Raw genomic sequence first — 13,709 nt, 5'->3', positions numbered from 1 at the left:
GAAATTTGAATTGCATTGAATGGTAGCAGTGAGCGGATAACGGCGCTACAGCCCATCATGGCGAATCACTGCTCTACACTTTCGACAGCTTTCACATTGAGTGGAAAAGCTTTTATTTTTATTCCGAAGTTTGTCCTGCGGCATTCTTGCATTGCGGGTGAGAGTAATTGGTCCTACAGCGTCTACTTAAGCGACATCATCGAAAGGCATTTAAACAGCCTGCAGTTCCTCTGAAATTTCCTAGCAGGTCCGTTATTAACTCATTAGTAATGAGCCCTGGCGATAGCGCTCCACCACCCCGGTATAAGTAAAAAAAAGTTTACCCAGCGACCTATCGTAGATACTTCTTTCTCATGTGCCATTCGACGCCATCCTTTCAAGCAAACAATAGTGCAGACCTAATCAGCACAGCATTGGTAATGTTTCACGGCAGACGCGAATGACAATTCGAGATCATCACCCGTAATTCACTAGAATTAAGTCAATAAATCAATCAAACAGCTTTATTTCCTTTGAAAAGGAGGAGTACGGGACTAAACGCTCGAGCAGCTTGACGAGGTCCCGACCCCATTACAAGTTAGCAAACACCAGCATGATGATCAGTCAGGAACAATGAATGGATATAAGTTGACAAGTGCTACATAACATCAAGTTATACAAAATTTAGCGACATAACGCAAAACCAGTACAGAAAAGTTCATAGGCATAGTCATGAAGTGACGTGAACACTAAAAGCAGCAATCCAAAACAGGGAATAAAGTTCGAGGCATGCACTATTCCCGAGATGAAATGAGCTGGGCGAAGCGTTTGATGAGAGAGTTAGGGTTATATGACGGATCAAAATCTTCATGGTTTAATAAATTTAGCAAGGAAGGTAGTTTGTACGACAGAGATTGTTCATCATAAGTTGTTCTAGGTGTGGGTACAGCAAACATTTCTTTGTGCCTGGTTAGACGAACACTTCAGGTTCCTTTTAGCTTAGCAAGTTTTATTATGTTATTGGTCCCATACTTAACAAAAGCTTTGTAGCACAACATCAACCGATAATCGTACACACAAAACACAGGAAGAATTTCGTACAGTGGAAACAGGTGTTTTGTTGAAGAAGTATAATGCACGGTAGCAATATGACGTATGGCTCTTTTCTGCGGTAAATACAGCTAGCGTAAATTTGTGACACCAGTAGTAAACCACACAATGCTGTAGTACTGCAACAGAGATGATACCAATTCACTGTAAATCAAGATTTTTACCTTTGTAGGGAGAATGCGTCGCAAATGTGCAAGGACACCAATTGCGGATGACAACTTTGAATGCACTTTGGATGACTTTAAATTACTTTGGTAAACAAAAAAGAAGGCATCACGATTCTTTTTGCATAGCTCCAAACAGGCTAACAGCAAGCGCAGGTCTTACAAAAATAAGCAATGGCGCCAATCACACGCAGACAGGTTTATCCACTGAGAAACACCACTGTCTACCCGTACTTGGTAGCACTGCCCTGTCTCAACCCGGAGGTGCAGACTCCGAGCATTCCGTTGCTCCACAGCACCAGTTCGCTTCTCGGAAGTCTGGAAGCAGATTGTTGCCAAACTGATTGGGAGAAAAAACAGTCGCATAAAATAAAAAAAACATTGACTTTGCTAGCTGGCAAACTCATAGGCCGCCTTCCCCTTAACTCCCAGCTCAGTGACTTGGAAGAGCAGGCCGTCTTCCGGTTGCGTGGCATCCGGCATGGAGCTGGCGGAAGTGACGTAGAGGGTGTCGAAGTTTTTCCCGCCAAAGCAGCACGACGTCGTGTACTTGGCCGGAAAGTTTATCTTCGTCAGTACTTTCGCTGCGATCACAAGCAAAAAAAAACGGCAAAAAGGTTCACGTATCACGCGGTGCGCTGAAAATATATGTACATGATAATGATTGAGACTTTGGCTATATGATCTGAGTGAGGCAAACGACAGTCAGGGGCAACTTACACCACACTACTTAAAAACACCCCATAACAGAAATATTCATATGCAGACGCGATGCAAAAGCACCTAAACGTATTTTCGAAGTGCTCGCAAGAAGACGAGCGCGTTTTTAACAGTAATTCGTGCTAAGCCACTCGTCAGTCCTATTTCGCATGACGTTCTGTTTACATATGGTTCATTTTTTGTAGTCACGCTCATTTGTTGTTGCTGATTATAAGAAAAACAGTGTGAAGCAAACCCTAGGAATCTCACAAAGGCTCCACACCTTGTGGAATGAGCATAAAGGACATCCAGGTAAAAGCAAGAAAGTTATGCTATTAAAGAAATTGTAGAAACTCCGATTGTACTTGGCCAACCCAGTACAGGAGCGGTTGTAGACCTATGTGTCATGCAGTACACGCACAATTATTGTGATGATACTGATGACTCAAACAAGTTCGGGCGGGACGGCACTTCATAACAAGTTATTCAGAAAAGGCTCCAGAATTTAAGGGACGCCCTGAAGACAAAATGCAACTTGGTTCAATTTCTTCGATAATTCACTCAACTCCATTCCAGCAACGAAATACTTCTTAGCAAAAACAAACGCAATAAACATTGAAAAAAAAACAAGAAAATTTAAATTTCGCGCTGCAGTGACGTATCACGGGCAGGCGTGACGTCATATGGGCCTGCACAAAAAACGTTTCTATAAGTGCGTTAGCCGCACGTTGCCATTCAGGTGGTGCGATAACACGGAAATAGAGTCCCACTAAAATCGCCCAGTCATGTTGGTTTACGGTGTATTACGTCGGAGGCTGCCAATCGCACAGACGAGGTTTTGTGACGTCCTAAAGAAATCGCCGGAAAGCGACTGAGGAGTCGCGACTTCTTCGTCTGTTTTCTTTAAAGGGACCCCGAAAAGCTTTGTGAAGGTGTCAATCAAATGCATTCAGGTGGTAGAACACATAACGGGGGATTTTTGAGCCAAGTGTGAGCCCCATACGTTGTACAGATAATTTGTAAACAATTTTTGAAGATCGCCTTTCTCAGCCGATGAGCGCGACGCCGCAGCGAGCCGACCGCGGCTGACGCAACGGCGACCGCGGGTGACGCAACGGCGATCGCTGCTGACGCAACGGCGAAGGCGCCCCCTGATTCGCCCAATCGCCGGCAAGGTCGGCCGCCGGCGGCGTCACTGCCATTGGCTTCCGGCTGCTCTTCCTCCTTCCTGCGCGATCCCGAGGCAAAGGCGGAAAAGGCGGGTCCGCAGTGATTGACGCGAGCCTAGGCGCAGGAATGTAGCTAGCTGCTTTGAAGGAGGCAGAGAGGGAGGAGGAGTCGATCGGCAAGTGGGGAGAGGTGCATTTAATTGCTTCTGGCGCAGCTAATACTGAATGTAGATCAATAATTCCAATGGCATTGCATCGCTATATTGGTGCTACGTGACAATACAGGCCTTTTGTAACTTTTACAGAAGGCTTTTCTGGGTCCCTTTAAAGGAGCCACGAAGAGAAAACGCAAGTTTGGTTCACTCAAAAGGTTGCCTCGTTAGAATCATACTGACACCACTTTTAACATAAACTTCGCTCAAGTAAGCAGCATAATTAGAAAAAACGGAATGCCCACGCGACCCACTCGCTCACTTCCCGCAGCAGAACATATGATGTCATACCAGCGAGCTCTGCGATTGGCGGAGGCCGGCAGAAGCAAACGCAAATTAGGAAGGGCTTATAAGCTTGCCGAACGAGCTATTTGCACTTAAATTTATGGCACATTCTTTTTAAAGCCGTACGAATGGTGGGACAAACAGTGGAAGTTACGAAAGCACGCGTAAACATAGAAATACCGATGCGTTATGCTGTTGGTACTGCGCGCGGTTTAGCTACACAGGACTGCGGGGCTTTGGGGTTATCTCAGACGACACTGGCCGATTGATGCAAGCAAGGGTATCTTACGTGAACATATTTGTGCAGAGAGCACCATGTTTCACGAAACGATTATTTTATCCCTGAACAAAACAAGCCAGGTTTAAATCCGGTCAAAAACAAACCAAGGGCAGAAAACGGCGTGCCACGGTATGGTGGCGCCATCTAGGTTCACTAACGGTAAACAAGGCCTCCCAATCGGCTGCAGAGCGGGCGGTTCCTGTGTTGTCATTGCGGGCCACGAAAACGCAAGATTGAGCGGGAAAATCACAACGTTAAAGGGACACTGAAGTGAATTTGTCAAGCTCCCGTTTTTGCTTGCACTGCGTAGACTGGCTCAAATTAGCACACTTTTCATCGTTTATTCGGTTGACAAATCGGTAATTATTTTACAAAGCGCGAAAGAAGAAAATCTACCATGCGCGGTTTGCGGCGGCCGCACCAACTAAAGCTGTGACGTTAGGAGGAGCGGGCACCGTGATTGGACGATGTCCAAGGTGAGCAACCAAACAAGTTTCGGTTTCGGTTTCGGTTCTGTAAAACACAACCGTTGGCGCTGTTGGATGAGCATTCTCATTAACTCAGTAATCATCGTACCGCGCTTCTGCCATGTTGTCAGCTGTAAAAATGCATAAAAATAAGCCTCCTAGGACGGATTGGAATCGTAGCATTCACTAGCCGAAACCTACGCAGTGCATGAACGCCCTCCGCGTACCCGCAGACGCCCAAATGTCATGCGCTTTTCCCCCCATATTTGGAGCTTGCCTCCCTCATGCCTGTGTCGTAAAAAGCGTGTTCGCACCAGGCCAAGGGTCTGTTCATTCTGGCCTGTGCCCACTGCCTGCAAACAGTCGGTGCTTATAGCAACAGCACGCCAACGAGAACTCGCTAGCGCGCCAGTGCCAGCCTGCGCGCGTTTTGTGAACTAGTTCGTGGAGCCATGAACGTTGCGGCCCAAAAAAAGGTGAACTCAATATAGAAAACATCGGCGGAAAACGAAAAAGTTAACTTACAAAAAAAAGCACGTACCCGCGGGGATTCGAACTCGTGACTTGCAAAATACTTGCGGTGGCACACCTAGCAACCCAGACCACTCGGCCACGGAGCGGGCTCCGCTGGCATTGGTAATATAGAGTATATATTGTACAGCCAGTTTACACTTTTATTTAGTTTTGGCATTTCAAGCAGCTTAGGTGACTATTTGTTGTATTGCGCTCGTGCAGTAAGCGTCGCCCGAGTTTCCACAATAGCTCACGTCTAGCAATTGCATTTCGTAGACGGAAAAGCGTTCGCAGATGCGTAGTCGTGCTGCTGACCTCTGTGCTTGTTCGTCCAGCGCAAAAAAGTGCTTCCCGCACCCTAGTTTTACGCTGTACGGTAAAAATATCAGTTGATTTTATCTCCTTAGTACCTATATTGACTTCGCTGACTCTTCTCCCGCCTTCAAGAGGCCTTATATTTTCCTACTGGCATACCAGTCAGCGAAGCGTCGCATGTGCGCTTGTGCAGCGCTTGTGTGAAGCGACCTTGATTTGGAGCTAGATACAGTGTACAAACTAACCAAGTAAAGAAAGGCAAATTCTACCACTCACAAACGTGTCCTGGCTTCGTTTCAACTGAGCGAACGAATTGCGACGACCCGTCGTCGGCCGGCGGACGAAACGCTGGGCCGACTGACTCTGTCTGAAGGCCGGGGAGCCGTGCAGTAGCGCAGCCAATTGCCAGCTTATCCCCTCCTGACGTCACACGAAAACGCCGCGGAAAATGGGCGAGCGTAAAGAGAGGAGGACAGCATTTTCGAATTAATTTTTCTACTAAATAAAATCGCGTAAACGCGCCCAGGGTGGTCGAAACATGGCCTGGGGACTCCGGACTACAATTTGCGAAAGTAATCCCGCAATGTTTACATATCACTTCAGTGTCCCTTTAACTTAAATTCATTAATTTTTCAGTGAATAAAGAATCGTTTGCATTCCGACCAGCACTGCGGGCCCAATAAAACACGAAATCTTTCGAATAACACAAACTTGTATTTTGTCTTCATGGCTTCACTTAGACTTTGTTGAATTGAAGTGCACGATCGGATGGTGAATAGAGCTTTCGTAGTAAAGTTATACGCAAAGCGCAGACAGAAGTGCGATCAGGTACGCACATGAGCCTTGGGTGATTACAGGCAAATAACGCTTTCAGCACTGACACTGCCAACTGCGAAAGTCTGCTGTGAATCTACAAGGACGCACCTGTCTCAGGATCGACCCGGACCACCGCCCCTGCCGCGTAGCAGGTTAGCCAGATCTTGTCATTAACGTCAATGGTCATGCCGTCTGGAAAGCCCAGCTGCTGGTAGCCAGGAGTAACCTTGAAGTCGGCCACCACCCGGCGGTTGCCTGCGGAGAGCGTGCACTTTAAATGGAAGTCCCCTCCGCCCCCCCCCCCCCCCCCCCCCCCGAGAAAGTTTTTCCTGGCTGCATTTCATTAGCCAAGCTGAACCATGCTTACCAGAAAAACACTACATCAGGCACACTGGCCGGTGAAATTACTGATGTCGTAAATTGTAATAGCTGGTTGGTTGATCTTAACAGCTGCTAGCTACACCATCTCCGCACTGCCGGTTGTTGCGAAAACTATCAGAGTCCGTCAAAGCATTGACGGACTCTGCTAATATCTAGGAACTAACCATTGATCTGAATTGTCGCGTTTTCCGAAAAACTCGGAGATTATGAGCCTATCTGATAATGAATAAACTGGGAACCGCCCAGGATTTCTAATGTTCTCAAGAGATGTATTTAAAACATCTGCGCAGCTAGGAAGTAGGGCAGGAGCTTTTGTGAAGTGATGTACAATTCCGCTCCCAAAAGAACGAGCACACCTCCCCCAGTTTTTCATTGTGAAGCATTCTCCCTACCTATCAGCGCACGGGCGAGCATGTGGTTACTTGCATGTTTTGCCGACAGCGACGTTTTGTTTATCCACAACAACCAACTGACGCGCGAAGTTGTAGAATCCTATTTAAGCAAAGATGTGGGCGCGTGTGTAAGGCAACCTTTTCTGACGATGTACAAAGCGGAGAAAGCGTTTCTAGATTTACGCCCTAGCCATGTGCCCAGTTCTGATACCTTTTATTCGGGTTTTTGTTATGCTTAAATTAGTTTTTTTCTGCAACCGAGCGTACATGAGAATGTGTACCTGTGCTCCTTCCAACAAAATACCAGTTGTGAGTCAGCGCCCTCCCTGCGCGTTTTTTCCTCGGTCCGTCTATTTACGCTGCACCACTTCAAAGTGAACACCTGCCAACTAGCCCAAGTTGCTGTTGCATTCATCGTCTCCTAATCCCGATTTTAAAGGCTTATCCGGCTTTCCGACCAAAAAGAATCGCTCAACAAACACAACGCCTGCCGGAAGCCTGACAAGCGACACACATACACGCACACTAAAGGATTTCGTTCCGCTAAAGGACCATAAATACTGAACTACAAGTTCCTGTAAAGCTGTGGGTTCTAACAGCCGCAGAATGCTTCGCATTGAAAGGAACCCTGCAACACCTTTTTCAACTTTTTTCGAAATCCTAAATGCTTGGAAAACGTAGTCAAGCAACACATCCACTACTTAAAATAGAGGGCCGAAAAGAACGTCAGCCAAAAACTACTGTTCTATGCCCATCAGGTAACTTAGAATCTTGCTCAAAAGATTTTTTTCTTTCCCGATCTTGGTGCCGCTGGATTTACGTCATTACAGAGATGTAGCGGCTATTAGCCGGCTTTCCTTAGTTGCAGCAGTGAACTCGTTTGATAGCCACTTTAAAAATAAAGTTACTAAAGCGAAGCAGAAACGGAAGTTGCATCTGCTTCGACGAGTAAATCACACAGTGCCACTCTGTTCTGGAGATAACTATAGCTTCCACAATGATTACAGACGAGAACGAAAGAGTGAAATCGTTGATCAGAAGTGGTGCAGAGTCCCTTTAAAGGCGAACATCGGTGATGAGTTCCGCCAGTAGATTTTTTTACTCGCTTCCCTTGGCCAATTGAAAACCCATCTTCATAAGAACTTGAGTACGGCAAATTTCCTCGGGCAGTCAAGTCTACTTATATGGTTTGAAAGTGAAAGCCTAGGCAATGTCAAATACATCTTTATTGACACTGTTGTTTACGTCTCTTTCTTTTCTTTTCCTTTTGGCGCTAATTACACTGACAAAAAGAGTGAACGCACTTCACTCTACAACTTCCCTACAGTCAGCGCTCTCCTACACGTGCACCCGTTCTATGCACGTGCCGTCACGTGCACCTGTCCCGGCGCACGCATCAGGCTAACTCTTGTTTCATTCTCGGAGGGTGCAGGGTTAGTGCAGGTGCGTGCTGCGTTAGTGCAAGCGCAAGTGCAGGCGCGAAACAGTGAAAGCGCAAGTGCAGGCGCGATGGACGCGCCTGCACCAACCCAGCACGTGCCTGCACTAACCCTGCACACACCGAGAATGAAACAAGAGTTAGCCTGATGCGTGCGCCGGGACAGGTGCACGTGGCGGCACGTGCATAGAACGGGTGCACGTCACGGCTGAATCGCTTTTGCGTTAGCGGCGACTTGCTACAGAGGGTAGTTTGCTACAATGTCATGCCGGTCGCCTTCTCCGACCACTGGCCAGTGTCCTGCTCCATATTAATGGGCCAAGCTCGCTCGCAAACGAAGATCAGGAGTCGCTAGATAATGAACGCGAAATGCATCCAACACCCTAATTTCACCGTAAGGGTAAAGAAGGACTTGAAGATCCTGGAAGACGACACAGTCAAAAAAGTCGCGTGGGAAAGTTTTAAAACCACCGTTAAGGAAGTGGCCTCGGAGATAGGTAGGCGAGAGGCGGCCGAATAGACAGCTAACGAGCGGCGTCTTATGGAGACCCTTTGTGGCCTCATCGAGGCGGACGAGGAATGGCCGGGATAGTTCCGAGAAGACATCCGCCTTATCAAAGAAGAGCTGCGGAGTGAGCTGGAGCGGCGTTACTGGAGCGCCCTAGTTCGCAGCAGTGAGGAGAGGGTCGAGTACGAGGCGCAGCCATACAAGATCTTCCAGGCCTCTGAGCGCGAGCGCATCACCCGCAAAAAACAGCAACGAGGTCAACCACAGTGGAGGCATTGTGCAGGGGCAGGAGGAAGTGGCGGCGGCCTTTTGCGATTACTTCAAAGAACTTTCCGGTCTAGACCGACGCCAGACTGCGTGCCCCCTAGGTACTCTCTTCCCTGTCCTCAGTGCCCGACGACACAAAAGACCTAATTAACGCGCCTGTACCCGCGTGGAAGGTAGACCGCGAAATCAAAAAAACTTCCCAAGAACAAGTCTCCGGACCCGGACGGCATCACCGCGGAATTCTATCAGGCATTTCGAAAAGAGTTGGGCCCCATTCTGGTGGCCGTTTTTGAAAAATGCAGGCAGGAAGGGCGGCTCCTTCCCTCCGTGCCGGAAAGCCACTTCGTTCTGATCTCCAAAGAGACCATTTCCACAACTTTACTGGAAATAACAGACTCACCCAGTCCCACTCCTATCGACCGACTATAAAACACTCGCAAGGATCCTAGCTCGACAGCTCGAGATGGTCCTCCGACTGGTGGTTGGTGATCATCAAACCTGCGGGTTCAAAGGACGCTCAATCAACACCAATTTACATCGAGTGAGGACCGCCTGTGAGGCTGCAGAGATGGGCGTGATGCCTATTGCGGTACTCCAACTAGACCTTCGAAAAGCTTTCGAACAAGTCGATCGCACATTTCTCTTCCCTCTACTTCAGCACTGTGGGATAGGGGAAACAATGATGGAATGGCTCGAAACTTGTTACGTCGACATCGCAACAAGTGTGATGTTGTGGGAACCACTCGGACCATCCATAGAGGTCAGCAGGTCGGTCCGCCACGGATGTCCAATTTCTCCTGTCTTGTTCGCGCTCTATCTGGAACCGCTCTATCGGATGATCGCCACTTGCAACTCAATCAGGAAATTGGCTCACGGGGCGTACGCAGACGACATCGCCGTCGTCTGCACATCACGGACCCAGGTGAGCAAGGTCGAGGACCTCGCCCGTCGCTTCTGCCGCTTCTCTGAAGCGCAGCTAAATCTCTCCAAGTCGGAGGGCTGTTGGCTCGGCGAGTGGGAATTCAAGCCCCCCAGCTTTTGTGGAGCTCGCTGGAAGGATACAATACAACGCTACCTGGGCGTGAGCGTGGCTCTAGGGGAAGCCAACGCAGCCAGATTGCGACCTAGGCTAACGGAGGCCAAGTTGTAAACCTGGAGAACGCGTCACATCGCCTTGGTCGCCAGGCCTCACGTCTGCAGCGTCGTAGTGTACCCGGTTACCCTACACTCGGCACTGGTCACCTCCACCAACACGAAATCGGTGAAACAAGTTGCACCGACAGTGGGCGGTCTCCGTGTGGAGCTCCTCGTACGAGCCTATGAGGCGCACAAATCTTTCGGGGCCTAGATACTGGTGGCTTGGGTCTGGTTCACGTGGAGACTAAGCTTACAGTCCAGCGTTTTATATGTTTCTGAGACTAGTCGAACCCTTTTCTCCGTAAAGCATTCCAGTCCATCGGCTCTGCCCACATAGCAAAGTGGCTGGTCCCAACGGCCCAACTGCACCATGGTGTCTGAACCGCCCCTTCCTATACAGAAATAGTGGGCGCCATTACCCTAATGGAACAGCAGTTCTCGTGGGGCTATCTTCTAACGGTTAAGCCCCGTCGGCTACACCGCGACCTTCTCGCAAAGCTCCTTCCCCACCCCACCCCGAGGCGGCTAAGCGGGCGTACTAAAACGGGTCATGTGCCTGCCGATTCCGACTGGGTCCTAGAACTTTTTCTTCCGGTTCCTGCTGGTGGTATCACGGCAGGAAGAACGCGGCTTCTTTCTGCCGCGCGGTGCGGGCTGCTTCTTGTGCGGGAAGCTGGAGACGCGGAGCACGTGTTCCTAGAATGCAACACCGCGCGTTATTTCTGGGATGAGGTACAGGCGTCCAGTGCGACATTGACTGGGCCGGTCTCACTGCCTGGACGTTCATACAGAGCACTCGGAGCTCTGCGAATGCTTCATTACACTGGGCCTGCACGCGGTGCGCGAGTGAATGCGGTGGAGCGTGCTCCCACCCCGAAGCCAGCGTGGAGGCATTTCGTCCAAAAGATGGAGTGGACGGTCAGTGGGGTAGGGGCACCCGACTCGGATACGGAACTGGGCCAGGACCATGCGCGCTGCTGCCGTGCAACGGTAGCCCTTAAAACAAAGCAGCTGGAACGCTTTAAGTGGCTATGAAGGCTACGATCGTCCAGGTTGCAACGGAACACAAGAACACAACCCGTTTTTCTCCCATAAATGTGATCTCCATAATGTGTGAGTGCGATTTCCCTAAATCTGGGAAACACGCCAGTCTGGAATGTGTCGTCAACAATGCAACAAAATGTAGCATCCTGTAAAGTAATGTTTTTTTTTTCCTTGTTTACTGCATATTTATTATGTAAATAAACCTGTTTTTTGTTTACGTTAGCGAAGTTGTTAGAGCACCTGGCTGCTGATCTGACGACCGGGGTTCGAATCCCACAGGAGTCCGATTTCTTTTTTTTTTTGTTTACAACAGCGGCCATTTTGTTGTCATTCGTGTGGACGCCGCCGCCGACTAGTACGACTACGATCACCTTTCGCGTTTGACGAGACACCCAAGGCGTTCGCCTTAATGAAGAGGCACTCACTGATGTCTCCGGAGGCGAGGTCGAAGTCGAAGGCGTACACCTTGCCCGGCATCGAGTCGGTGTAGAACATGGTTTTGTTATCAGTCGCCCAAGTGATTCCGTTGGACAAGGTAACCTTGTCCAGCTTGTGCTTCACCTGACCCTTGGAGTAAGACCACAAGTTGTTCTGTCCCTGGACAATGTTTTCCAGGTCGACCCCAACGGTAATCGTACCTGGAATGTATATGTGCCACAAATACATCACTAACAAGCAGACGTTTTTACAGCGAAGCTGCCTTGCGATAGTTTCTGAACGAAATTCCGTGCGATTAAAGCTCGTTATATACACGATACGAATTTCGCCTGCGAACTCACAGATGCGGCGCTGCTCATGCGGTAAAACGATCTATTCTCATTGCTAAATCACATTGCCAGACGTTTGGAACAGCCGGACCTCTCCTGCGAACACCGCCTTGCATTTTGCAATTTGTCCCAGCAGTGAAAGTAGGAAAACAGATCGTTTTATCGTACGAGCGGCGCCGCAGCTGCGAATTTGCCGGCGAAATTCACACCATGTAATGATGATGGTTGGATATTAATGGCGCAAGGCCTACTAATTCACACCATGTAGAACGGGCTTTCCACTACACGTCGACAAAGAATCGCACGCGCGCGTTGCAGGGCTAATGTAAAATGCTCTGTATCTCTGAATCTAATATACAAGTATATAAGAAAAATGTATGGTGCAACTGGCCGATAAGACTACTATTTACTTGTCATAATTAGTTCACGGTGAAATCGTAAACGTTGCAGAATCGGCGTCTGCTGTCAGTACATGGCTGTCTAAGTATGGTTGCAGACAACAGCTGCAACTTGTTTTATACAAACCTTGCCGAAACAAATTGCATGAGAATTCATCTAAAATATTTCTAAGCCAGTTATTATCTACGGCAGATATATACCTATGTGTATTTATTCGATGAATATAGGAAGTCATACATGATAGCTCAGTGCAGCTGTTTGGCAATAAAGCTTCGTTGGGTTTTCATCTTCACAGCAATTATGATGGTTGTCGGGCGCTTCGACGCACGAGCTGGCGCGGGCCCTGGGGCGAGCAGCGCGGAAATGGAAAGCACGTGCTGCGCGGCGCTTTCGAACGCCGCGCATTCCGACAAAGGCCGCGCCTGCTCGCACCGGATGTCCTAACCGCCACCACATGGTATGACGCCGACGGAGATGACTGGCTTTTCCTTCTTCCCCGGTTCTTCACGTGCGGCGAAATCTCGACACGAGGGTGTTTTAGTTTCTCGCCTTCATAGAAAAGAGAACGGCCGCCCATGATGGTATTCAACCAGCTGCTTCAGCAAAAATTCATTTGATCGCCAGACCCCGGAAAGCATACCTCTCACCTAAGCCGAATTAGGATTTTTAAAAGTTTGGGCGTTTTTCAAATGATAAACTCCCTTCGTTTCCCTGGAACGTAAACGCGGGATGAAAACATTTATTAAAATGTTGATCGGAGATACTTCTGCAAAATATTATAAGGAAGCCACATAGCCAGGAATAATGTCGACCTGACATTAGCAGATCTGCACAAACACCATTTGTATTGCTACTATAGATGTTTTAAAACTTCGCTATCCCTATTGACGTCCGACGTCATTATAAGCATTGCTCTAAGAGAAGACTGGTTGGATTATCTTGCCCAATGCTGAGTAGGGCACTACTCTCTCCCCAAGGTAATAAGATCAGCTAACTCAAACACGTTGGGTTTCTGAACATAACCTAGCTAATTTAACGGGGTCCGGCCTGATCAACGTAACGTATCCTCATCGAACAGACCCAACAAATCATTTAAAGTTAAACTGCAGGTAAATAACTGGGAAATAATCGCAGAAACAACAAAAACAAAACGAAAACACGCAAGCGCCGGATTCGAGCTTAACCCGCCGCGGTGGCTCAGTGACTAAGGCGTTGTGCTGCTGAGCACGAGGAAGCGGGTTCGATTCCCGGCTGCGGCGCAGCTTCTCTGATGGAGGCAAAAAGCAAAAAACGCCCGTGTGTTCGATATTTCAGCGCACGTTAATGATCCCCAGGGGGTCGAAATTAATCCGAAGCCCTCTACTACG

At 48.6% G+C, this 13,709-nt stretch overlaps 1 protein-coding gene across 1 annotated transcript in view; it reads right to left on the bottom strand.

Annotated features, from left to right (window-relative positions):
* Positions 1 to 487: 487 nt before the first annotated feature.
* Positions 488 to 13,709, bottom strand: part of LOC144159027 (regucalcin-like) — a 30,441-nt gene continuing 17,219 nt past the window's right edge. The window contains exons 4-6 of the mRNA XM_077690260.1: positions 11,602 to 11,814; positions 6,118 to 6,264; positions 488 to 1,837 (exon numbers count right to left, since the gene is read on the bottom strand). Of these exons, the coding sequence (XP_077546386.1) occupies positions 1,644 to 1,837; positions 6,118 to 6,264; positions 11,602 to 11,814 (554 nt within the window). The 3' untranslated portion in view covers positions 488 to 1,643. The remainder of the gene's footprint in view (positions 1,838 to 6,117; positions 6,265 to 11,601; positions 11,815 to 13,709) is intronic.

This window comes from Haemaphysalis longicornis, unplaced genomic scaffold (genome assembly GCF_048455015.1).
Source record: "Haemaphysalis longicornis isolate Haplotype H1 unplaced genomic scaffold, Haemaphysalis longicornis Haplotype H1 scaffold_10, whole genome shotgun sequence".
NCBI classification, from domain to species: domain Eukaryota; kingdom Metazoa; phylum Arthropoda; class Arachnida; order Ixodida; family Ixodidae; genus Haemaphysalis; species Haemaphysalis longicornis.
The sequence above is the reverse complement of the archived record's forward strand: the minus strand, read 5'-3'. Positions and strand labels throughout refer to the sequence as shown.